This window comes from Stenella coeruleoalba (assembly GCF_951394435.1).
Source record: "Stenella coeruleoalba genome assembly, chromosome: 8".
NCBI lineage: Eukaryota > Metazoa > Chordata > Mammalia > Artiodactyla > Delphinidae > Stenella > Stenella coeruleoalba.
Window position 1 is genome coordinate 37,749,589 of NC_137154.1, and position 26,079 is coordinate 37,775,667.

The 26,079-nt window shown below is 43.2% G+C and overlaps 1 protein-coding gene across 2 annotated transcripts in view; it reads left to right on the forward strand.

The window, feature by feature from the left end:
- The first annotated feature begins 368 nt into the window (after window positions 1-368).
- Window positions 369-26,079, forward strand: part of SERGEF (secretion regulating guanine nucleotide exchange factor) — a 219,054-nt gene continuing 193,343 nt past the window's right edge. Inside the window, exons 1-8 of one of the 2 annotated variants that reach the window (XM_079928080.1) lie at window positions 369-445; window positions 3,946-4,081; window positions 5,276-5,431; window positions 6,405-6,499; window positions 10,732-10,792; window positions 15,329-15,442; window positions 18,268-18,330; window positions 22,551-22,709. In XM_079928080.1, coding sequence (XP_079784206.1) covers window positions 386-445; window positions 3,946-4,081; window positions 5,276-5,431; window positions 6,405-6,499; window positions 10,732-10,792; window positions 15,329-15,442; window positions 18,268-18,330; window positions 22,551-22,709 — 844 coding nt within the window. In that variant the 5' untranslated portion in view covers window positions 369-385. The remainder of the gene's footprint in view (window positions 446-3,945; window positions 4,082-5,275; window positions 5,432-6,404; window positions 6,500-10,731; window positions 10,793-15,328; window positions 15,443-18,267; window positions 18,331-22,550; window positions 22,710-26,079) is intronic. The other variant, XM_079928081.1, reaches the window with a different exon arrangement.

Genomic DNA, 26,079 nt, shown 5'->3' on the forward strand with positions numbered 1-26,079 from the left:
GGAGGCCGCGGGCGGAGACGCTCAGAGCGCGCCGGCACTGGGTGACTGGGAGGCGGCTCCGTGAGGTACTTATTCTCTCCCGCCGGCGCCAGGTTAGCGGCAGCAAGAGGGAGCGGTCCGCGGCCCCGCCCACTGCGCGGCCCCCTTCCAACCACAGACCCTTCCCAGTGCCGGCCCCACACCCAAGTCACCAATCCCTCCCCAGGCCGGTCCGTCCCTTGGCAAGCCTCTCCCCAGGCGGGCCCCGCCCCCGCTCCGCCCCCGCGCTTGCCCCACACCTCAGACACCAATCCCTCCCCCGTGCCCGCCCCTCCCCCTGAGAGCCCGCCCCCGCGCCAGCCACCACCCCTCCCCGCCACCGGAAGTGCCGTCGGAGCGTTCCAGCATGGAGCGCGAGCCGAGCGCCACGGCAGCCGCCCCTGCTGCGGCCGCGCTCTTCGCCTGGGTACGTGACTCCGCCTCCGGGCCGTGGCCGCTGGGACTGAGGGGCGCACAGACGCTGGGAGCGCCCGGCCTCGGCGTGGGCGGTCCTGGGGCCAGGCAGCCGAGGTCCGAGAGGCGCTCCGGGTTGGAGGATCCTGGGCTGGGGGCTGAGGAGGAGAGGGCGGGGAGGGAAGGGTTTTCATGGGGTGACTTAAGGCTTCTGGCTGGTGGGGTCCAGACCGGAGGGGCGGCGGCGCAGTGGGAAGAACCTGCCTCCAGGACAGAGCGTCTGGGTCCGCGACAGACTTCAGGCCCGGATAGCGCCGGGAGAGGCGGAGCGGAGGGCTCTGTGGAGAGAGGATCTCCCCGTCCCAGAGCCCCGTGGGGCCACCTGTGCCCTTCACCCTCCCATTGCCAGGAGGATGAAGGCCTTTCCCCAGCCCCACCCCAGCCTGGCCGGAGCAGCCTTTGGTGTGGGGCCGGCGGTGTTGGGCCGTGCACAAGGCGGAGACCCTGCATAGTTACTGATACTCGGCTGTGACCGGGTCTTGCCTGCACGGAGGGTGTGGGAGACTGCGCTGGTGTCGGTTTGACGGGAGCATTGAGAGACAGGGTCATCTTTATGTGTCGTGGCTGGAAGAGAGGAGAGTCTGTGCACAGGAGTGTGTGGCAGGCAGCCGACCAGATGCACGGGAACAAACATAGTCTTGTAGTTCTTCATAGCACATGCTTGTAATGAAACGTATAACTTGTTAATGTCGGTCTCCTTGGCCAGAATGTAGGCGTCATGAGGGTGGGTGCCGTGCATGTCTTGTATGGTGCCTGGCTTGTGCCTGGCACGTTGTAAGGTGCTCAGTACATATTTGTTGACTAATGGATGAATGAGTACCTGTTGTGTGCCGAGCTATGTGCTGGTCTTTTGGGAACAACAAAAGAGTGAAAGACTTCCAGCTCTCGTGTTGGGGGCGGTGGGGGGAAGAGAATAAGACCTTTACTGCTGTTAAAACCAGTATGTATAGACTAATTTGCAAAATGGCGATTATCAGTACCAGGCAGCATTTATTGAGTGCAAGACTGCTGCAGCCCGGCAGAAGGGAGAGCGTGGTTTGGCCCGAGGTGGTCTGGCTGTGTCTTTGGGGTGGTACTGGAGCTGGGGGTGGAATTAGGGATTGAATGTGTGCCTGGGTGGGTGCTTATCCCAGGCCAGGGACTGGGGTCTGTGTAGACAGAGGAAACATCTGACAGAAAAAGCCTTTCATATATGGCCTTGTCAGTACTGAAGCAAAAATACTGTTGAACCTAACTTCGTTGCTGTGCTTGGAGGCTTGCTGGTATTTTCTTCCTGAGGCATTATCTGTGTGGAGGGGTGTATTAGTTTGTTGGGCTGCCATAACAAAATACCACAGACTGGGAGGCTCAAACAATGGAAATTTATTTTCTCGCAGTTCTGGAGGGTAGAAGTCCAAGATCAAGGTGTCAGCAGGTTTAGTTTCATCTGGGGCCTCTTTGGCTTATAGATGGCCTCCTTCTTGCTGTGTCCTCATGTGGCTTTTTCTGTGGGTGGGAGCATTCATGTGTTTCTTCTTATAAGGATACCAGTCATATTGGATTAGGGTCCCATCCTTATGACCTCATGGAAGCTTAACTACCTTTTTAAAGGCCGTATCTCGAAAAACAGTCACAGTCTGAGGTACTGGACGTTAGGGTTTCAACAAATGAATTTCAGCAGAACACAATTCAGTTCATAACAAGGGGATTTACCTTTTTGGATGTGTGTGTGTGTGTGTGTGTGTGTGTGTGTGTGTGTGTGTGTCATGTCTGGAGTGTTTGTAAGGAAGGCAAATACAGCTGTAATAGATTGTATTAAAATTTCCTTTTGTTTTGCTTTATGATGGATTTAGGGCCTCTTGCTGCATTACAAAAATTTGGTGCCATTGTTTGAATCTCATAACGCTGGCTCAGCAACCTGTAGCCCTGGTAATGGGGCAGCCATGGAGATCTCATGGCTAGCAGAGAAATCCTCTGCACATGCTTTCCACTTCACACCGTGCAAGTCTTTCATTTGCTCTTTCCTGAGGGACTCATAGGGTCTTACATTAATTCACTGTAAAATATATGCACACCTTCTTTGGGCCAGCACCATTTCAGGTGTGGGGGAAATAGCAGTGAGCAGAACAAAGCTCCTGCCATCATGGAGTTACTTAACTCTCTGAGCCTTAGTTTCTTCATCTATGAAATGAATGATAATGCCCCGCACCCTGTGGAATTAAAGGGGAATGCCCAGCACACAGAGAAGCGCTCAGTAGTTGGTTGCTAATATTGCCCTGAGGGCCTCTGGGACCTGTGTCCCTGCATGGCTCCCTCATCCAGCATGGAGTCTTTGCAGCCCAGATGGCTGTGGAATAGACCACAAGGGGCAGGAGTTTGTATATATATATGCATTTTTTGGTAGTTATTTTAAATCACTTTTTTTCATTCAGGTGTCTTCAAAAACAAACACATTTTAAAAATTTTACTACTCAAGAACCAACCAGCAGTTGGTGGTTGGAGAAATTATAAGGATTTCCAGAATCTTAATAAGATTTTCCCTGCAGGTCCATAATCCCTTATCTTCAATATTGAATACAAAAAGCTCTGTAAACCCAGAACTGACCTGACATGAGGCTGTTTATAGTCTTTGCCCACTAACTATTTGTACTGTTTACTGCAGAAATAATGCTGTTTTACTTATGGGGTGCTGCTCCCAGACCTTGCAGCAGTGTATATGATTTATATACTGTACTACTTTTCTAAAGTCTATAAAATTCTGAGTCTGAAGTACATCTGGCTGCAAGGGTTCCAGATTAGGGATTCTGGACCTTTATCATATAATAACGACAACAGACATATTGCCCATCAAGGGGAAATCTGTTTCCTTAGAGGAATCTCACCATGTGAATCTTACAGTAACAAAACATTGTACTTGGAAAGGCCCTTAGAGGTTGTTGCCAACCTCTTTCACCTGTTTCAAATGAAATAACAATGGTGTGCCTTGCTTGAGGGCACAAAATCCTCAGCTAACTTTGATTCCAGAAAGTCATTGCCAGTTTTCCCAGTGAGGGTGTGGGGAGATGGGACAAGAACTAATCCTAGCGTATTTCCCACCCACTTCGTTCCTATTTTTCTTGATTATTTCTTTCCGTGACTTCCCTAGATAATTACCGTTTATCAGAAGGAACTCCTATGCTGTCCGCTAAAGGCAACACATGTAGGCTGGGGCATTGGAAGGGGAAGGCGAAGAGTATCACTGGATGAGTTGTGGATGCTGAGAGCTCCTCTCACATGGAAATCGTGGTGTTCTGGGGATGGGGCCACCGTCCAAGTGTGGGTTGCATATAACAACTTCTTAAGAAAAAGTCTATGAAATCTCATCTGTTATAAGCTCTGAGAGGAACGTGAGGGTGAGAAAGATAGGGACAGGTAAATTCAAATTGACAGTTGGGGTTCCCATAGTTTTTCATCCTTGGCTTATTTTATCCCTAGGGTGCAAATAGCTATGGGCAACTTGGCCTTGGCCACAAGGAAGATGTGCTTTTGCCCCAGCAGCTGAGCGACTTCTGTAATCCTGGATGTGTCAAGAGGATCACGGGAGGAGCGGGTCACTCTGCTGTTGTCACAGGTAACTTCCTTCAAGAATATATTTTCTCTCATTTTCTTATTTAGACATTCTCCCCTAGGGTGTTATATTACTATCTTTCAACCTTTTGTATTTTGCAGAGGACAACTTTTTTGTGAAGGAATCACGCTACCATCAGAGAATGGCAGATTGTCAGAGCTGAAAGGATTTCAGAGATCAAGGCCACCCCTCTTTTCCCCTCGCCCGCTCTCCAAATGAGCCTCAGAGAGGAAAATTGCTTAAGGTTACAAGACAAGTAGTGGCCGAGTTGCAACATATATTACATTTTATACCATAGATTGATATTTAACTTTCATATATGAGTTAGAAGTTTTGGCAGTTAAATCGAATATTCCTTGAGAGCAAGAATTTTATATTTTCCATAATCTTCCCTCAGAGTACCTAGGATAGTACTTAATAAGTACTACAAGCACTATAATATTGCAAAGGAGGGCATATTGCATCCTGGTTAAGAACATGAACTCTGGAATCAAACCGTGTGGGTTTAAATCCTGGTTCTCTTAATTGTTAACTGTGTGGCCTTGGGCAGATTACTTAATTTCTCTGTGCCACAGTTGCCTCTCTGTTACATGGTGATAATAATGATGAGAAACAATGAGTTAACAGGGCTGTATTATGACTTTCATGAGTCCTTGACACTTTTGCCTTTGTGGACACCTCCTTCCATAAAGAAATATTTAAAATTATGTTTACAGCTGCACTGACATAAAGATTAATATAATCCAGGCTAGATTTAGTATTACATATTCCTATTACATATATTTTTTTATTAAAAAATTAGATTAAAACATTTTTGTGGGCTTCTACAAGTATGGTGGGCCCCAGGCACTGTGCCTGAAGGATAAGTCAGCCCCACGCCTGAGGCCCTCAGAAGAGTACTTGGCACATTCTACATCCTGAATAAACGTTGGCTTTTATTGTTATGGCAGATGCTCAATTTGGTAATTGATTGGCCACTGCTGTAGGACTTGGAGTTTCCATTTAGATGTTAGATTGGAGCCCCTTGGACTTGTGCCATTTGGTCCAGAACACATTAACATGCATGGCTTATTAACTTGGGTGGGAAAAAAGTTAGTTGGGTCCATGACTCCAAATAATTAATGAAATCCTTTTGCTCATCTTAGCAGTTGTAATTTCCCCTGTTCACACTACCACTAAAACCTTTATATTTTGCAGATGAAGGAAGCCTTTTTGTCTGTGGCCTGAACAAAGATGGGCAACTGGGGCTTGGTCACACCGAGGATGTCCTGTACTTTACCCCCTGCAAATCCCTCCTTGGATGTCCCGTCCAACAGGTGGCCTGTGGCTGGGATTTTACCATTATACTTACAGGTGAGTGTACTCCTAGGTAAATCTTTATCACCACAAAGGCTTTGGGTGAGAAGAGCATGATGTTGGGCCCTGATTAAATGAAATCCTCGTTGTATTTAAAAACACACACAAGTGTTCTCTCTGGTTGTCAAGAAAGTTGCAGGGTGCATTTTGCAAGGAGGGTTTTAACAGTTAAGGAGATAGGGCTGGAAAATCTGGACTGTAATTATTAGAATCTAAACAATAGCTCTCATTTATGAAGTACTTAGTGTGGGCCTGTGTCAGAGTTGTAGGGAGTCAGTAGGTAACACTCTGTTTCTTGCTCACATTTGGGATCAATTGTGAGACAATCACAGAGCAGTCAGACAGGTAGAGATCAAATTATCAGCTTTTTACTGATAAAGGCTAAATTGGAGGGCAAGGTTAATTGTCAGGCCAAGAGGTTCTGCTAATACTCCTCTGATCCAAACCCACTCCCCAAACTCTAGGCCTCCCCCGTAGGGGAAGCCCTTACTATGTGTCAGCCCAGAGTGCCTGAGAGGAAGGTGCCAAAGCCATACTGTGCTGTTCCTTCTCCCAAACTCACCAACTGGCTAGGTTACCCCTCCTCCCCTAGAAAGCAGTGAGAATGGGGAAGGGCAGGGAGATAGGCCTGGAGTATATTAAAATTATGGAAATTCCATCTCATGGAAATATGAAAAGTGGGAGATAAGTATCCTCCATCCCAACACTAGGCACATGGCTAAGCATTCTCCACAGCTAACTTGTCATTAATTAGGTGGTGTAGTGGATAGCCTGTGTAAAACGCTTAGCCCAGTGCCCACTGTTTTTGTTCCTAGGGGGATAGAGAAGGGCGTATGGACTGAATGTGCTGGAGCCCAGGGCCCCACTCACTCCTCTCATTCCTTTTGCTCTTCTCATCCTTCAGCATTTACCCATTTGTCACAGATGTCTTACTTCTTAGATTTGCAATTCAAGTATTTCTATTTTGCAGAAAATGGTCAAGTTCTATCATGTGGATCCAATTCCTTTGGCCAATTAGGAATTCCTCATGGGCCTCGAAGATGTGTGGTCCCCCAGGCCATTGAGGTAAGGACAGCCCCTAATATTGAGCTTGCCTGTGTACTGTGAAAGTGTCTCCAGGTATCAGTTATCCCTCCCTGGACTAAAAGACTGGCTGGGCCCCTGAAAACCCATGGGGTAGTTAGAATTTAAGTTGAAAAACTCAGGTTCTCCTGGGAAAAATTAGGTTGGAGGGATGGATATTGTGAGTGAAAAGCCTCTGTTAGCTCTCATACATGTTATAATTTTTTGTGAAATAAAACAATAAAAGTAATATATCTTATAATGACATTAATGACATTTTACAGTTCTAAAAGTCGTCATAGTGGAAACTGTGTTAGAAACAGGTCCAGTGGGAATTGACTCGCCTAAAGACACTAAGTAAGGCAGATGGCATAGGCCCACACTGTCCAGTGGGAATGTCATGTGAGCCACATATGTAACTTAAAAGTGTCTAGCAGTGCCATTTAAAAAAGTAAAAAAAAAGGTGAAATTAATTTTTAAAATAACAGCTTTATTGAGATATAAGTCGTATACCATAAAATTTACCCTTTAAAAATGTATGTTTCAGTGGTTTTTAGTATACTCACAGAGATGTGCAGCTACCACCATCATCTAATTTTAGACCATTTTCATTATCACAAAAGAAACTGCGTACCCAATAGCAGTTAACTCCCATTTTCCCCTCCCACCCCCTGATGACTGCTAATCTGTATCTGTGGATTTGCCTATTCTGGGCATTTCACATAAATGGAATCATACAATATGTAGCCTTTTGTGGATGGCTTCTTTTACTTCACATGATGTTTTTAAGTTTCACCGAAGTCATGGTATGACATGGTAAAATTAATTTTAACAACTTTTAAACTACTATAATGTAGCCAAACTATTATTATTTCATTTTATATGTCATCAATATAAAACTTTATTAATGAGATATTTTATATTCTTTCATTTATATGTAGACTTTTTTCTGGTGTACATGTTTTACTTAGAGTATATCTCAATTCAGTCTAGTCACATTTCAAGTGTTCAACAGCCATGTGTAGTTAGAGGCTACCATATTGGACAGCACAAGTGTAAGATAGGACGCCTGGTTTTAGTTCAGAGCTCTTTTCACTGCATCATACTTAAAATGTACACATTTTTGTGAAGATTATATTGTAAGCGAACTTTTAGAGGAATTATGCTGGAATCTAAAATGAGTTTCACCACCTAAGCTGCTCCACTCATATCTAATTTCCTTAAACAGTGACTAAGAGTGGGAGATCTGTTTTCACTGGAGAGAGCTTAGGTCTGCTCCTATCACTTTGCTGAATTCTAATTGCTGGTATTGTGGGGTATTATTTGGGGTCATGGTTTGGGCTGTTCTAACAAAAATATTATAGACTGGATGGCTTAAACAGCAAACATTTAATTTTCACAGCTCCAGAGGGTGGGAAGTCCAAAATCAAGGCACTGGCATTTTTGATATTTGGTGAGGGCTCACTTTCTGGTTCATAGACAACCATCTTTTTTCTGTGTCCTTACATGCCACCAGAAGGGGAAAGGCGCTCTCTGGGGTCTCTTTTATAAGGGCATTAATCCCATTCATAAGGGCTCTGCTCTCATGACCTACTCACCTTCCAAAGGACCCACCTCCAAATACTATTATGTGTTGGGGATTAGGTCTCAACATGCATTTCCTAAGAACACAGACACTGAGTCTGTAGCACATGGTATGCATGGAAGTCTAGACTCTGTAGTCCCTGTTGTAAGAAGTGCTACAGCTTCTAGTTGCAAATAGGTAGCTTTTTAAGAACACTATGTATAAGTTATAATTAATTTAGCTTAAGTCACATGGTTAAAGAAGACAGAGAGGAGCAATGGTTAAATATGTTGGATGACAGAATCAGAAGGTAAAAACATTTTGACGCACTGTATCTTATAGAACAATGGGAGGAATGTGCCAAAGTGAAGTATAAGAGAAATTCATTCATTTATTTAATAGCAACTATTGTGTGTAGGTGCTGTATTTAGGCAGGGGGGACAAAGGTGAGTAAGACCCAATCCTAGCGTTCGAGGGCCTGTAGTTTAGTAGTACATGTTAGATACAGAAGTACCTAGATGCATTACCATGTTAGAACTATGATAGATGCATGTATAGCCTCGAAAGAGAATACTGGACTCTTTTTAGGGGAAGGTGGGGTGAGAACAGACTTACGCTGAATCTTGAAAGTTGAGTAGAAATTTCCCTGGCTTGGGATAGAAGGATGTGCAGAGTAGGTACAAAAGAAGCACATTACAAACAGAAGGAACTTTGTGAACTAGGGTATAGAGCATAAAACAGGAGGGCTTGGGATACTGCAAGCAGTTTAGTATGATTGGAATATAAGGAAGTGGTAGAAGTGCCAGTAGGGATCGGGCAGGCAGGGAGGTAGTGTCTCTAACAGTGAGTTAGAGAGGGGCCTCATGGGATAGTGTGGGGGGTGGATTGAAGGAAGATTACTCAGAAAACTCTTGCTAATAATCCAGATGAGAGATGATCCTGCCCCAAATGAAAGCAGCAGTAGTGGGGATGGAGAAGAAGGAATTGAGGTAAGTTGGTTTGAAGAGAGTGACTCCGCATGTAAAGCCCTTCAGTTAGCTTTGAAAAGGAAAAAAAAAAATTTAAGGGTGGTATATTCAAATTATATGAGCAGTAAGATTTGATCTTCCACAAAGCTAATGTGATTGTGGGCTGAATTGATAGAAATATAGTCTCCAGAAGAAGGGAGGCCAGAGCTCTGTCCTTCTTTGTGCTGGTCACACTGCATCTAGGATGTTGTGTCCTGGTGTGGGTTTGGTTCTTAGGCCCTGGGCACTGAGGTGAATAAGACTCAGACCCTGCCCTTGAGGACTCTAAAGTTTAGAAAGACACTGTGGATCTGTAAATAAGCAAATATGGTAAGGTCCCATAGGGGCTGTGATTGGTGCATATACAGTCCCTTAAGAGAGAGAGAGACTGAGTAACCAGAGCATAGAGGAGAGAAACCAAGAGGGGGAGGGAATTTGAAACTAGGTGATGGCTGATGGAATAGGGGATGTTTTTCCTAAAGAAGAGATGTGTATTAGTTATCTATAGCTGTGTAATAAGTTACCCTAAAATTCAGCAGCTTAAAGCAACAAGCATTTATTATCTCACAGTTTTGGAGGGTCAGAATCTGGGAACAGCTTAGCTGTTCTCATGACTTTGCAGTCGAGATGTCAGCCAGGCTACATGAGGTCTGCTGGAGGCTCAACTGGGCTGGTTCCACTTCCACGCTCTCTAATGGACAGGAGGCTTTAGTTCCTTGCCATATGGGCCTCTCTATAAGACTGTTTAGACATGGTGTCTGACTTCCCCGAAGAGTGATGAGAGAGAGAGAGAGAGAGAGAGGGAGGGAGGGAGGGAGGCAGGCTGGTCAAACAAGAAGCCTCAATGCCTTTCATCAGCTAGTCTCGGAGCCACTTATCACTTCCTTATCCTATTCATTAGAAGCAAGTCACTAAGTCCAGCCCACAGTGAAAGGGAGGGGAATTAAGCTGCACATCTTGAAGGGCGAAGTCTTAAAGAATTTGGGAACCACAAGGTGTCTTAGGACATGACAACTGTCTTCAAATGTTTGGGAAGCCTTGTCAGAAGCAGTAGGCAGATAGGTTTGGTTCCACCCAAGGAGACAGATGGAACCGTGCAAAGATGAGCAGGCACCTGGGGAGGTGGTGAGCCCATGTCACTGGAAGTAGGTATTTGACAGAGGTTGTATGACCACTTGGTGGGGTGTTGTAGACAGGTTTCTAGCATTGAATGGGGATTAGACTAGATCAGAGGTCAGCACACTAGAACCCTTGGTAAATAAAGTTTTATTGGAACACAGCCATGCCCATTCATGTATTTATTGTGTATGTTGCTTTTATGTTACAATGGCAGAGTTGAGTAGTGTGACAGAAACCATGTGGCCTGCAAAATCTAAAATATTTACTATCAGGCCCTTTACAGAAAATGTTTGCTAACCCCTGGACTGGATGACCTTGCAGGTGCCTCCTAGCCCTGAGTGGCATTGTAATATGGTATTTTAAAAAGATTTTGCCTTTTAGGGATACATACAGAGGCGTTTATGAGTGGAAATGTTGGGAATTGGGAGCTCCAAACCAATCAGACACATAATGAGGATCATGCTGTGTTGTGTTTGGGCATAAATTACATAAAATTTTGTAGATGGATAATTCTGAGATTGCCGTCCTTTTCTTTGTTTTGACAGCCCCTGAGAGAGAAGGTTGTTAGTATTGCTGCTGGACTCAGGCATGCTTTAGCTGCAACAGGTGATCATTTTGCTTTTATTTTCTTGATAAGCATGTAATAAGGAGACATGGAGATTTGGAAGAAATAAACTTTAAGGAGTAATTCAGAGTGTCCTGCTGTGCTGCAGTCTGATTAAAAAGAGGGGACATAAGGCAGAAGTCATGTGGGAAAGCCTTTAGCAGGTAGGGAGGAAGGAAATGAAGTTGTCTAGCTCTTTGTTATGTTCTTAGGCATGGTGCTAGGTTCTCTTGATTTAGTTAGTACCTCATTTAATCCTCATAGGCACGCAGTGACGTGAGTTAAAAATTTTTTGTATTGAGGTATAGTTGATTTACTATATATATATATATATATATATATATATATATATATATATATATATTTTTTTTTTTTTTTTTTTGTGGTACCCGGGCCTCTCACTGTTGTGGCCTCTCCCGTTGTGGAGCACAGGCTCTGGACGCACAGGTTCAGCGGCCATGGCTCACGGGCCCAGCTGCTCCACGGCATGTGGGATCTTCCCAGACCGGGGCACGAACCCGTGTCCCCTGCATCGGCAGGTGGACTCTCAACCACTGCGCCACCAGGGAAGCCCGATTTACAATATTATGTTAAGTTTTAGGTGTACAACATAGTGATTCACAGTTTTTAAAGATTATACTCCATTTATAGTTGTTAGAAAATATTGGCCATATTTCCTGTATAATATATTCTTATGGCTTATTTATTTTATACATGGTAGTTTGTACCTCTTACATATGAAGAAACTGAGGTCCAGAGAGGCTAAAGTGTTTGTCTACAGTTACACAGGGAGTTAGGAAATAAAAGGTGAGCTGGGATCAGAGTCTAGGACGGGCTGGATTCCAAGACCCACATTCTTTGCCATGAACTGCAGTACTTTCCTAGTGGATGTAAATGTTTATTAATTTGAATGCTTCAAGTGAGCTTGTCTCCTGTACTGTGAGAGGGTGATGCACATAGGGCTGACGGTGTGTGTGAGGTTGAGGGTGGAAAGTGGAGGAGGCAGTGACCCTTTTTTCTCTCTTGCTCATTTTTCTGCTTTCTGTTGCCACTTCTTTGGGCTGAAGGACAGCCCAAACTGGCTATGGCAGCCGAGGCTCAAGCGTTGGTGAGTCCAGTTGTGGAATGGAGAGAAGAGTGGAGGCGAGGAAGGATTCGGTGCATCATGGTGCTGGTGGTCACTTGGGGCTTAGTGTGATTATACTTTTTGAAAAACTAAGCTTTTTATTTTAAGGTAATTGTAGATTCACGTGCAGTTGTAAGAAATGAAACAGATCACACTCACTCTTTGCCCAGTTTCTCTCAGTGGTAACATCTTGTGAAAGTATAGTGTAATAGCACAACCAGGATGTCTTGACACAGTCAAGATACAGAACAGTTCCATCACAGGATCCCTCTTATGGCTCTTTTGTAGCCGCACCCACTTCCTACCTACTCTCACCACTCAGCTCTTTCGTTCTCCCACAGTAATGTTGTCATCTTAAGAATGTTATATAAATGGTATCATACAGTATTTAGCTTTTTGGGGTTGGCTTTTTTGCTCAGCATGATTCCCTGGAGATTCATCCAAGTTGGGAGTATGAATAATTTGTTCCTTTTTATTACTAATATTCCATGGTATAGAGGTACCACTGTATTAGTTTGCTGGGGCTGCCATAACAAAATGCCACAGAGTGGGTGGCTTAAACAACAGGAATTTATTTTCTCACAGTTCAGGAGGCTAGAAGTCCAAGACCAAGATACCATGAGGGTTGGCTTCTCTTCCTGGCTTGTAGATGCTGCCTTCTTGCTGTCTCTTCACACGGTTCTTCCTCTATGCACGCATGGAAAGAGAGAGAGATCTCCAGTGTCTCTTCCTCTTTTTAAAAGGACACCAGTTCTGTCAGATTAAGGCCTCACTATTATGACCCATTTAACTTTTATCACCTCCTATAGGCCCTATCTCCAAATACAGTTACACTGGAGTTTAGGACTTCAATATATGAATTTACGGGGAACACAATTCAGTCTATAACAACCACGGTTTGTTTAACCAGTCACCCAATGAAGGACATTTGGTCGTTTCTGGTTTTTAGCTATTAAGAATAAAGCTATAATCATTTGTGGACAAGCTTTTCTGTGAACATAAATTTTCATTTCTCTGGGATAAATGACCAGGAGTGTGATTACTGAGTTGTATGGTAGTGATTATGCTTTTATAAGCAGCTTCTTCTCTTAGAAATTAGAAGGACCAAAGAATTGCCTGTCATTGGTTTCCTTGCCCCTTTCCTACCAACATTTTGTGATTGCTAGTCTTATGTGTACATTTTTGTCCAGTTAACAAAGCAGCACAGTTCCCATTATGTGTTTGATTAATTTAATTGTAAGTCCTTCCCTCCCCCACTTAATCTGTAAATATTTCTGCCCACATCTCTAAAAGATAAGGAATTTTTCTGAAAACATTACCCAAAAATACCATCATCATACCTACAAAAAATTATCAGTAATTCTGTAATTTCATCAAGCATCTAGTCAGTGTTTAAATTGCCCTGATTATCTCAAAAATATTTTTTTTATGGTTTGTTTGAATCAGGATCCAAATTAGGTTTATCATTGCAATTGGTTGATATGTATCTCAAGTCTCTTTCTCTCTTTTTTAAAGTTTATTTATTCCTTTTAGTTTTTTACTGTGATAAAATACACATAAAATTTATCATCTTACCCATTTTTAAATGTACAGTTGAGTGGGATTAAGTACATTCACATTATTGTGCAACTATTACCAAAATCTGTCTCCAGAACTTTTCTCATCTTGCAAAACTGAAACTCTATACCCATTAAACAATAACTCCCCATTCCCCCTTCTCCCAGTCCCTGGCAACCACCATTCTACTGTCTATTTCCATGATTTGGGCCACTCATACAGGTACCTCATATAAGTGGAATCATACAGTCTTTGTCTTTTTGTGGCTTATTTCACTCAACATAATATCCTCAAGGTCTATTCATGTTGTAGCAAATGTCAGAATTTCCTCCTTTTTTAGGACAATGATATTCCACTGTATGTGTATACCACATTTTGCTTATCCATTCTTCTATTGATAGACACTTGGGTTGTGACCACATTTTAGCTATTGTGAATAATACTGCTATGAACATGGGTATACAAATATCACTTTGAGATCTTGCTTTCAGTTCTTTAGGATATGTACCCAGAAGTAGGATTGCTGGATCATATAGTAATTCTATTTTTAATTTTGGGGGGAATTGCCATACTGTTTTCCATAGTGGCTGTACCATTTTACATTCCCACCAGTAGTCACAAGGTTTCAGATTTCTTCACATCCTTGCCAACCCATGTTATTTTCTTCTTTTTTTTAATAGTTGTCATCCTAATGAGTGTAAAGTGGCATCTCATTGTAGTTTTGATTTATATTTCCCTAATGATTAGTGATGTTGAGCATCTTTTTATGTGCTTATTGGCCATTTGTATATTTTCTTTGGAGAAAAGTCTTTTCAAGTCCTTTGCTCATTTTTGAATTTTTGTTGTTGTTGTTGAGTTTTAGGAGATCACTGTATATTTTAAATATTAATCCTTTATCAGGCATCTCCAGTCTCTTTTAATCTTTATGTACCTTTTCCTCTCTTTTTATCCTCTTGCAATTTATTTGTTGAAGAGATGGTAAGTTTTGTTTTATTTCAATACTGTGTTTTGCTCACATTGTGCTCAATCATCATCACTTATATTTCACAAAGCATGCTTGTCTGTTTACAGCCTAAAGGACCATTGGGTATAGGATACTTCTGGAGGAGCAGTACCTTAATGTTGCTGTTGGATAGTGAATCCTAGTTACACACATCTGACTGTAGACAAAATAACAATATTTCATCTATGCATTTGTATGAGGTTCAGAACATGGGTACATGAATTAGAGTCAGTGAATATGGAAATAAAAGGCCATTCCATTGAAGTAGTGGCTATTAAGAAGCTATCTTGCAGTCGTAAATATGTATTTATTTGGTGATTAGGAATCTTTGAATTCATCTTGGTGTAGTAGAAAAGACACTACATTAGGTGTAGGAGAGTTAAGTCCTGGTGTTTTCTCTGCTACTGGCTCCCTGTATGACCTTGGACAAATCACAGCTCCTCTACAGGGCCTCAGTTTCTCATGCAGTAAATGTGAGGAATGGACGTGGTAAGCTTCAAGGTTCTTTCCTGCTCGATCTGGAGTCTCAGTTGTCCTTTCAAGTTAATCATGAAAAAAATGCCATTCCAGTAATTTGACTCTGGAGGAGTGTCCTAGAACTTTCTGGAGGGAGTTTTACTATGTTGGAATTTCCTTTGATGGTCTTAGATTGCTCTGAAGATTGGATTTGTGATTGACTTGGTGGTAATCCCTATGACCAGCCATAGGGCCTCTTGAGGCAATAAACTTTTCCATAATATGCATGTTAACTGAGCATGAATTGGGAATCTCTCATGGCATTGAGGTTCAAAGAGCAATCTGGTCTTAATCCAGATAAAGATTTTCTTTTTTCTTTCCTGCTCCGCTGGGAAGCTAGTGGCATGGTGTTCCAGTGGGGAACTGGTTTGGCATCATCTGGACGGCGGTTGTGCCCTGGGCAGACTCTCCCACTGTTTTTGACAGCAAAGGAACCAAGCAGAGTGACAGGTAAGGTCCTTACTTCTTCTGAATCCTGTATTTATTCTTTGTTTGGAAATGGAGACACAGGCATGCAGAAAATGGGTAAATGGAGTTCTGCGTTTGCTATTTCTTGGTCTCTCTGTCTTAACTGTCTCCGTTGGCTGGTCTATTAATTTGCTGGAATTTTTGTGGGCCCAGTAAAAGTACTCCTCTTTGCTGCCAGAGTTTGGAATCCATTGAGAAGTAGATGCGAGTCAGGTGGGTGGAAATCAAAATGGTAGCTCTAGAGCTGTTACAAGTTAGGTTGGAAGGCATGGCTTAGGTGTTTGCAAATAACGTGTAGCAATAGTGAGCCTCCGGGTTCTGAATCCCAGATTGAATTTACCCACCAGGCACCTGAGCAGCTGTATGCATTCAGTCCTGCTAAGCTCGTGGTGCAGCTGAGACCATGGAGGAGGTGCCCTCTGCAGGCAGGCACATCCCAGAGGGAGAACCCACAAGGAATGTGCCTGCCTGCCCAGCTCCTTCTCCCGAAAGGAAAGCAGGAGCAAGTGAGGATGTGGAGAGAGGGGCTAGGAGCATTCCCCGAGGGAAATCTCTCTTCATGGGCACATGAGGAGTAGGTAGGAAGGGTGCTGCCCACAGCGCTCTTGGTCTCTAGGACTTTCTTTCTCTGTCTCTCTGTCTCTGTCTGCTCTACACTCTCTTCGTGGGCCTTTATCTCTCTGTTTGTAGCAACATGTCTCCACCTCCTCCTCTTCTTCCTCTCTCGCTCTGACTTTGTGAGCCAGTTTACTGAGGGTTAGCTGTAGGAAAAACCTGTCAGGAAACCTCTACTCTCCTCTAGCTCAGAATAAGGGAGGGATTTTTGAGGGCAGTAGGAAGTGGGGAGAGGAAAGGGAAGGGTGAGCCGCAGTGGAAGTGTCGTACAAGTTGTTGGGATTGTTCTGATTCTCTTAAGTCCCCGAGGCTTTCCCCTGTTGCAGGGGTGAGGTTAGCGCCCTGACGCCCATGTGTTGAGTTGGGGAGGGTTCTCTTAGAGAAGGAGAAGGGGCCACTGAACACAGGACAGTCTACTTCACATTGAAAGCATTTGTAATATAAACTCATACTTCCCAAACATCTTTCCTGCCTCACCAAGGTATTCACTGCTCCCTGGGCATGCGCTGTGTTCTTATTCCTCTGTGCCTGTGGGCAGACTGTTACCTCTTCCCAGGATGCCTTTTCCTTCCTCTTTCCCTTGGGAAAATCCTGATCATTTTTCAGGTCCTAGCTCAGCTACAGCTTTCTCAGGAAAGACTCTTCCTTCTTCTCACCTCCATTGCATTTTCTTTTTTTTTTTTAATAGATTTATTTATTTATGGCTGTGTTGGGTCTTCGTTGCTGCGCGCAGGCTTTCTCTAGTTGCGGCGAGCAGGGGCTACTCTTCGTTGTGGTGCGCGGGCTTCTCATTGCAGTGGCCCCTCTTGTTGTGGAGCATGGGCTCTAGGCATGCGAGCTTCAGTAGTTGTGGCACGTGGGCTCAGTAGTTGTGGCTCATGGGCTCTAGAGCTCAGGCTCAGTAGTTGTGGCACACAGGCTTAGTAGCTCTGCGGCATGTGGGATCTTCCCCAGACCAGGGATCGAACCTGTGTCCCCTGCATTGGCAGGCAGATTCTTAACCACTGCGCCATCAGGGAAGTCCGCATTTTCTTTATGTGCATGGATAGCACAACTTATTGTATTCTTATGAGCTGTTTACATGTTTTCCCAAATGCCAAAGGTGATGAGCTTTTTAAGGGTAGGGATTATGTCTACTGTCTGTTTTAGCACAAGTTTTGTATCTAAAAGGAATCAGAAGTGTTTTTATTTTATTTGATTTAAATGACCTGGTTGGGATCTGCTTGGGGCACAGCTTAGATTCAGAGTTAACTTGGGGGAATTTTCTGATGAGATGTTAGAGAAGATATCAGCTTCCTGCCCTCAAAGTCTTTCATTTTTCATTGTCCCCTCTTCATCTCATTGCCATCTGTTCTGGAGCTGGAACCCTGGATGTCTTCTCCCGACCTGGCCACTAGGAGACCAGTGCTTCCTCTCTGGTGAAAGTGGCAGAAACATCTTTGTCCCTTTGTCATTCCACAGGATACTTGAAGGCATGAGGGGCATTTTATTAAGACACTAGTAAATTGAACAGAAGTGTAAGAAGAAAGAGTTACAGAATAAGACTCCCATTTCTCTGCATGCCAGACCAGGTGACCACAGCATCGAGCAGAGTTGATGAGGGTTTACACTGTTGTTGAAGGCAGTGTGTTTACCGGTGGAAAAGTGCTGGATTTGGATATGGGAGGCAAGTTCAAATTCTAGCTCTGCCTGTGTGTTGTTAGGAGGCCTGGGCTTGTGTTTCAGCGTCTGCATGTGATAGCAGCTGAATGTATGAGATGTCACTGCTTCTAGGCCCACTCCGTGGACAGAGCTAGGAAATATACATGTACACACACATTTATACATATGTACACCTATGTCTGTTTATCTCTAGTAGAAACCACAAGTCTACACTGACTTCAATTACAATGCAGTATCACATGATCAATTCTAGCCTTTAACCTTTTCATATCTGTACCTTTCTTCTCCTTTCTGATAGTAAGAAATCTGACTCCTTTATCCTCAAAGTATTTATTTATTTGTTCAACCTCCTGGATATAAGCAGTCTCCCTACCATGCCAGCCGTCTTCTTGGCCAGTGCCGCTGACTCAGACCTTCCTGCACTGGCTGAGAGTTTCTCTCCAGGTGCTGTGGTCACTGCCTATGGGCCTCCTGTGCCCAATTTGTTCTGTTACAAATGTGATTTCAAAAGAATTTTTTTTTTTTTGTAGGCCTAGAGAATTCTCAAGCAGTATGTGTTCTTGCTGGCTCAGACCACTCAGCTTCACTGACAGGTAGGTAACATGCCATTCAGAATTCTGGGTGTTTCTGCCTCAAGTGATGCTATTGGGGTACAGAGGGAAAACCATAGACTTTGGAGTCAGAATTCTGATGCCACCACTGGTATGATCTTAGGCAAGTCGTTTTACCTTCCTGAGACCATTTCCTCTTCTATAAAGTACTTTGTGGATAGTTTTGAGAATTACATATGATAATACAGGTAAAACACTCATGTGAAACAGAGGCTCACTTCCTTTCCTCTGAGTTTGTTTTCTTAGCTGTACAATAGGGATAAAAGTATCTTCCTTTAGGGTAATTGTGATTGTCACATCATATAACCAACAGTAAACTTATGTATAATATGTTGTTATCTTATCCACCTAATCTATTTTGATGTCTAGTATAACTATCTAAGCTCTCTAGCTGTCTATTTTCTCTAGCTGTTTAATCTCAGACTATCCTATTTTATCTACCTATATCTTTCTTCTCCATTTATCTGTCACCCTGTCTGCTCTCTCTATCTACTCTATTTTATTTAACTATACATCTCTATTTTTATTTATCTTCCATCTTAGTGTCTTCCTATCTAACCTAAGTCTCCATCATCTCTAAGTCTAGTTGTGTATATGTTTCTGTAATCTAGTTTATATTTTTATGTTTTTCTCTAGTTGATCTCTCTATTCCATCTCTTTAATCTGTCTATCTAGTCTTTTTTCTCTCACACAGTGTGTATATCTCTCTGTCTTGGCCGTGTATCTGTCCATCCATCCATTTGACACACCCAGCCAATATAGTATAAACTTTCTAGTGATAATGCAGCATTTTCTTGAAAGTGAAGGTTATCCATCTCTCCTAATGGTTTTTTTCAAAGCCCACATTGCCCTGACCCCTGCTGGTAGACTGGATACTCTAGCTCCGAGAGATTTATGTTGGTAAGACCTCTCACCCAGAGTTGAATGCATTACATTTTTTAAGCAAAGGGAAATGACTTTCATACACAGTGTTTCCAGTGTTTCATGTGGAAATTAAGATGTGTACACAGTATCTGTAAATTAATGGAGGCATGCATTCTTCAACATCAAATTTGTAATGCAGTCCAACTGAGGAGCTGTTACTGTTTCCAAAGCACAAGAGCCGTAATGTGAGACTTTAAATACTTAACAGATTCTGAACTACAGATAATTTGATATTTAATGAATTAAAAACAATTAACTAATGAAAGAACTAGCTGCTTTTAGCCTGTGTCTCATGTTAAGTAGATTTATAGATATGTTAAAAGAGTTGAGTTAAAATGAATGCCAGGGCTTCTCTGGTGGCTCAGTGGTTGGGAGTCCGCCTGCCAGTGCAGGTAACATGGGTTCGGGCCCTGGTCCAGGAAGATCCCACATGCTGCGGAGTGGCTGAGCCTGTGCGCCACAACTGCTAAGCCTGCGCTCTGGAGCCCATGAGCCACAGCTACTGAAGCCCGTGCGCCTGGAGCCCGTGCTTCGCGGCAGGAGAGGCCACCGCAGTGAGAAGCCCGCTTGCCACAACTAGAGAGGGCCCACATGCGGCGACGAAGACCCAATGCAGCCAAAAATAAATAAATAAATAAATTTATTAAAAAAAAAAAAAGAATGCCAGCTCTAAGGGACTCCTCTTGGCATGTGGTCCCACCTCTCCTTTTATGGGGAGAGGGCAGAAGGCCCTAGGACAAGAAGTGACTAGTTCATCCCCCACAGTCCTCACTAGCATTGGAGGAAGGCATTCTTTTCTGAGAATAAGAACAGACTAAGAGAGGTTTCTTTTTTTTTCGGCCATGCCATGCGGCATGTGGAATCTTCTCTGACCAGGGATCAAACCCATGGCCCCTGCGTTGGGAGTACGGAGTCTTAACCACTGGACCACCAGGGAAGTCCTGAGAGATTTCTACCCTGTTCTAATTCATTTGAAATGGCTGGTATTTTGTCAACCTAGAGATTCTTCTAGTTGCTTGCTAACATCTATTTCTTAAAAACTCTTGTAATCAGTAAAGCTATTTTTTATTTCATATGTGGAGCATTTTTACTATGGTGTTTTTAAAACATAGATGTTGGATTTTTTATTGTGATATAATTCATATATGAAATTCACTCCTTTAAAGTGTGCAGTTTAGTGATTTTTAAAGTATATTCACAAAGTGAATTGGTTTTGGATATTGTGAAAGTGAATTAAAAAGGGTCAAGATTAATATCCGTCTTTCCTGGTCTAGTTCAAGCTGTTACACATTGGATTTTGTTCAGTGTTCTTTAGACCTTCTCTCTGGAGTTGTAGATTATGTAACTATTTGACATTGCAGCAGAATTTAGTTTTGCCTGCTGATGCAACAGTGTAATGATCTGCATTACATTACTGTGGAAGACAGTTCGTCTTTGCAAAAAAGATGGTTTAGACTTACTGAGATAAATGAAGGCTTATTACAGACACAGGCTCATTGTCAGTGGTACCTTGGTAGCTAAGCACTCCATTTAATGGGTTGAAGCTTTGCTGAGGGGTCCTCTGCCCTCTTGTAAAGGATCCTCATACTTCATACACCCTGGTGAGGTCCAGGGAGGTTGCCCTCTCTCTAGGCACGAAATATACCAAATTCGTTGTATAGCACTGCAGAATGTCAGTGCTGCAAGGTCACCTGGGTGACAAAAAGGCTCCACTGATTTATAGACCCTCAGACTCTATGAAACAGAGACCCAGAATGTGAAGTGACGTGCCCCGTGTCAGAGTGATCCAGTAGCAGATTTGGGACTTGAAGCCGGAATCTTGGTCTAATATCCTTTAATGATACTGTTTGGCTTCTGATCAGTTTTGGAGAATACACCAGACTGCCTCAGGGCAAGCAATACTGTAAACCTTTACTGGGAGGTCACAGAATGCTGTGGAAGCAAAAAACCTGGCTTCTGGTCCCACTTGATCCCTCATTGGCTATGTGATCTTGAAAGTCACTTAACATCTCCGAGCCTTGGTTAATTTATCTTCTAGAAGAGTGCTGTCTAGGAGAAATATAATGTGAGCCGTATTGCAAAAAGTAAAAAGAAAAAGGTGAATTAATTTTAATAATTTATTTTACTTAACCCAGTATATCCAAAATATTATTTCAATATGTAATCAGTATGAAACTTATTAATGAGGCACACTCCTTTTGGGTTTTTTTTGCACTACGTCTTTACAATCCATTGTGCTTTGTTTGTCTTCAACATGTCTCATTTGGACTAGCCACATTTCAAGTGTTCAGTAGCCACATGTGTGTGCCATGTGCTTACTGTGCAGTGTAGAACCTTGGAATGTTAGGGTTGGGAAAGTGCTTAGAAATCATCCAAGGAGTCACAAACTGTAGATTTATAAGCCAAATTATGGTCTATGGCCCCATTTTGTTTGACTTCCAGTTAAACATTTGTTGAATGTGAATGCCTTTTGGACAAGCATGTGCCCTCTGGTTTGCTGCCGTCACCCACAAGTCTCTCCTGTTAACAGTGTCATCAGTTATATCGTCTGCCCTTCTTGACCAACCGCCCTCCCCTCCAGTCTTCAGCTGGTGAAACTAAGGCTTGGAGAGGAAGTGGTTTGTCCAAGGTCAGTAGCTAGTTAGCAGATCCAAGAATAGAAGCCAGAATCACTTGACTCTGAAATTGTTCTTTTTCTATTAAATCACAGTGTCAGTCAGTCGCATTCCTGCTTATATCACAGGATTATTGTGAGGTTCAAATGAGCTTAAATGCTATGTGGATGTGATATGATAACATTATATTTTCTTCTGGACAGGGCATGTAGTGAAATCATCTTATGTTTATAAAGTTTAAGCTTTAAACAGTTTATCTTTTAACCTGTTATTTAAAAAAGCGAATATATATTTTTCCTAACAAAAGGTAATGCAAGCGTTTATTTTAAAAATGTAGAAAATAGAGAAACATATGTCTTGCACATGGTAGATGTTGAACAAATATTTGGCTGAATGAATTAATGAAAAAATAAACTCCCATTCCTATTCCTTGACAAACTGCTAAGACCATTTGGCCTTTTTTCCTATTTAAAGAATTTTAAAAAATCTTGTGTATAATTATGCTATACATGAATTTGGTATCTTGTTTTGCTCTATTCAACATTGTAGGATTAAGAGTAATACAACTTCTTTTAACCACATTTTTTTTTTCAAACAGGTTATTTTCCATCATTTTGGACTAATGGTCCTTCACCTCTTTTGTCCCCCTTTTGTTTGTTTAAGATGCAGGAGAGCTGTTTGTTTGGGGAAGCAACAAGCATGGGCAACTGGCTTCCCATGCTGCTTTCCTTCCTGTGCCCCAGAAGATAGAAGCACATTGTTTTCAGAATGAAAAGATCGCTGCTGTCTGGAATGGGTGGACACACCTAGTTGCTCAGACAGGTGAGAGTGGCAGAGAGTTTGTGGTTGGGAAGAGCAGCTGGGGGACAGCTGTCTAAGTAGCTATGAATGCTTGGGATTAGGTAGTTTGGTTCTTACTTGATGAAATGCTTTAAGGGTTGGGAAGGGAAGGACCTGGGATCTAGTTCTGCAATCAGCCAGATATGTGGCTTTTCCTCTCTGGATCACAGGTTTACACGCAAAAAGGCAAAGCTGGCTTAGGTTAACTCCTTCTGGCCCTAAGAGTCCACGAGGTTTTGTGAAGGAACCCACTGCAACAAACATCACCTAGAAATTTGTCCAGGTTGTTGGGGAGTCTTTGCCTTGTCATAGCTAAAGGGATGACTGTATTTGCATTTTCACTTGAGTCTAAATTAAAGGTGTCAGAAACTATTAAGTTAAATATTTTAAGATGGAGGCAAAAGCATTACTTTGAGTCATAGCTGGCATGGTATTTTGATTTAAATTTTTATTAACCCTAACAAACTTTGTACATTGATTCAAGCATCCCACATATTCCTTCAGATGTTACCTTACCAGGCCATGCCATCCAGCTTTTGGCATCTTTATCTTTTCTTGATAATATCTTCGTTGATTTCTCATCTTAGGGCAGTTCTCCTTGCCTGGTCTTCATATTGCTGACACTGTTCTCGGGGTTTGTTTTTTCATGGCCTCCCTTCTTCCCAGCCTTCCTAGAGCTCTTGCTGACTGACACAGTTTCCCAGACCAGCAGTTTGTAATTCTTAAGAACCATTATCGTGTCAAGGCCTTCTGAACTTCAGGGGTTCTCAGGAGTCCTCTTGCCTGCTCTTGGCCTGCTCGTTAGTGACACACAGATCTGTAGACTCTCAAATACCTGGTCACTTAATCCAATACTTTTGTAGGTTTTCAGGTCAGCTTCAGTTATCCTGGGTAAGTCACACATACTACACGTTTGAACACATAGACTTATGAGTATTTATATCCATGGTGCTTTTAATTGGTTCTTAAAATTTTTTTTAAGGTTGTTTTGGTACAGAGGCCTATATAACAAAGGTGTATAATAAACTTTCCATATTTACCGCTTCAGAGGATGCTCTAATGATGTCATTCATTTGGAGGAAAATCATGACTTTCCTCAAAGAAGTCCAGACTGCTTGAAGATTGGGACCATCGACAGAAATTTTTCTTAAAGAGACCCTGAGCATAATAGCCACTTATTTGTATAATTGTTACTCTCTCTCTTCTCCTCCAGACAGTGAGCTCTGTGATAGGAGGCACGATATTCATCTTGCTCACGTCTGTATCTCCAGTGCCTAGCAGAGAAAATATTCTTTGCCTACATTAAACTGTTTCTAGTTAAAAGAGACTAAACATATTCAAATGCATAGGAGGCAGGGTAGACTGCGAGGATTTCTTCTTTCCTTGGACTTGCTGGTCCATGATCAGAAGGCTTCAGTTTGTCTCTTTGGATTCAAGAGTCCAACCAAATCGGTTCTTGTTTATTGTAAACCTTTTGAGCAGTGTGCTAAGCCTTGGAAGAAACAGAAAAGATGTGGGCCGTGCCTTCCCACTGCAATGTGTGGACAGGCTTAAGTCTAAGAGTACAGAAACAGAAGACTTTATCATCCATCTGTCCATCATACAGATGGTGAGGATCTGTTTATGTACCATGCCTTGTACTAGATCCTAATCCTGCCCTCAGGGAGCCCACTGTCACTAGGGGAGACAGACCTGTTATCAGATTTCAGTGCAGCAGTGGAGCTAAGTCAGTGTGCAGGAATGGCACAGACACTAGCAGTAGTCTGAGTCACTGGGTGTTAACAGGTAGGCGTTTCATGCTTAGTCAGTCTTCAAAGAATTGCAGTGCAGTAAAATACACTTACTACCAAACCATAGTGGGTTTAGTTGAGTCTGTCAGTAAATCCGTTAACTGGTTAGGCAGCTGACTAATGAAAGACATAAAGATGTTGCTGCTTTGATTCTAGCTTTGCAGCACTGTAACTCATGCTGATTTCCATGTCTGGGCCAACAGCCCAGCACTCAGAGTGGGAGGTTGGAACCTATGTCCCTGACACTGTCTGAGTCACCCCAGCTGCTCTGGGGCTCAGCTTCAGGTCTCCACCTCCACTTGAGAGCATGATCTTTGGGTAATGTTTCAGCTATTTGATTAACTTGTTAATTCAGATCTCTTGTTTATGCACTTTGTTATTTTCCCCTTTCTCCTGAGTCCAGAGTGGTTAAAAGCTGGGATGTTAGAGCGTCCTGGCTGTTGCGCTGAGTTTTGGGTAGAAGAGAGTCTCCTGCTGTTTGGTTCACCAGTTTTGCCCTCCTCCTAGTAGCCGTGGAAGCCTTTGCCCTGGCGCGGTGTCATTGAGAAGAAACAGCCAGGGCTTCCAGTTTAATCGGACCCAGTTGCTCATTTTAATGGGAACAAGATTTGCTCACAGGGTCAAATCAGCTCATTATTGGGCCAAGGAGTTATTTGACTCTAGTTGTTTTCATAAGCTCCAGTGGAGAATTGTTCCTGGGACCTACCTGCAGCCACATCAGCACAGAGGCTGCCCCCAGTCTCGTTCTGGAAGACATTAGGGGTGTATTATTGATTAAAAACAGCTTATGTGCAGTGACCATAGATCCGTCCAGTAAGGTGGGCTGGGCTGGGCTGGGTTAGGATGGAGACGGGGAGTAGACTGTGCTTTCTCCCATCTCATAATCCCTACACCAACTTTGTTCCTTGGGGGACATTTGCAGTGTCTGGAGCCATATTTGGTTGTTACAACTAGGGGTGGGCGTGCTACTGGCATCTAGTTGGTAGAGGCCAGGGATGCTGCTAAATGTCCTACAATGCAAGGGCAGCCCCCCCCCCCCGCCCGACACAGAAATACCCAGCCCCAAATGTTAGTGGTACCATGATCAAGAAATGCTGCCCAAGACTACCATCCCCAGTGGTAGGTGCTTAGCGAGGGCAGTTCACATGATATCAAGATTACTTTACTTTAGTTCGTCTATGTGGGAATCTGGGATGCAGTCTCTGTCCTCCCTCATCAGGAGTCTGGTGCCTACCTGCAGTGCTTGTGATGGAAAAATACTTTTCTCCGTTAGAGGCACTTGGAAAGAGTCCAAGAGAACCTGTTCTAATCTGGGAAAGCTGGCAAGGTACCTGTGTCTCAGACTGGTGGAGCTGCATTCAAGAAACCTTTCCCAAGCTGCTTAATGTCCCCGATCATTGTTCTCGGGAGCTTCATGGGACTCCTGTGGGACTTTATCCAGGCTCGGTGACCTGCAGCTGTCTCCTCTGAGATTCATGAGTTCCTGGCCCAAAGTGCTTCTAGTGAGAACTGGGTGGTGGATCTGTGTGCCTTCTTAGTTGGGTGACCTTAGTTGAGTCACT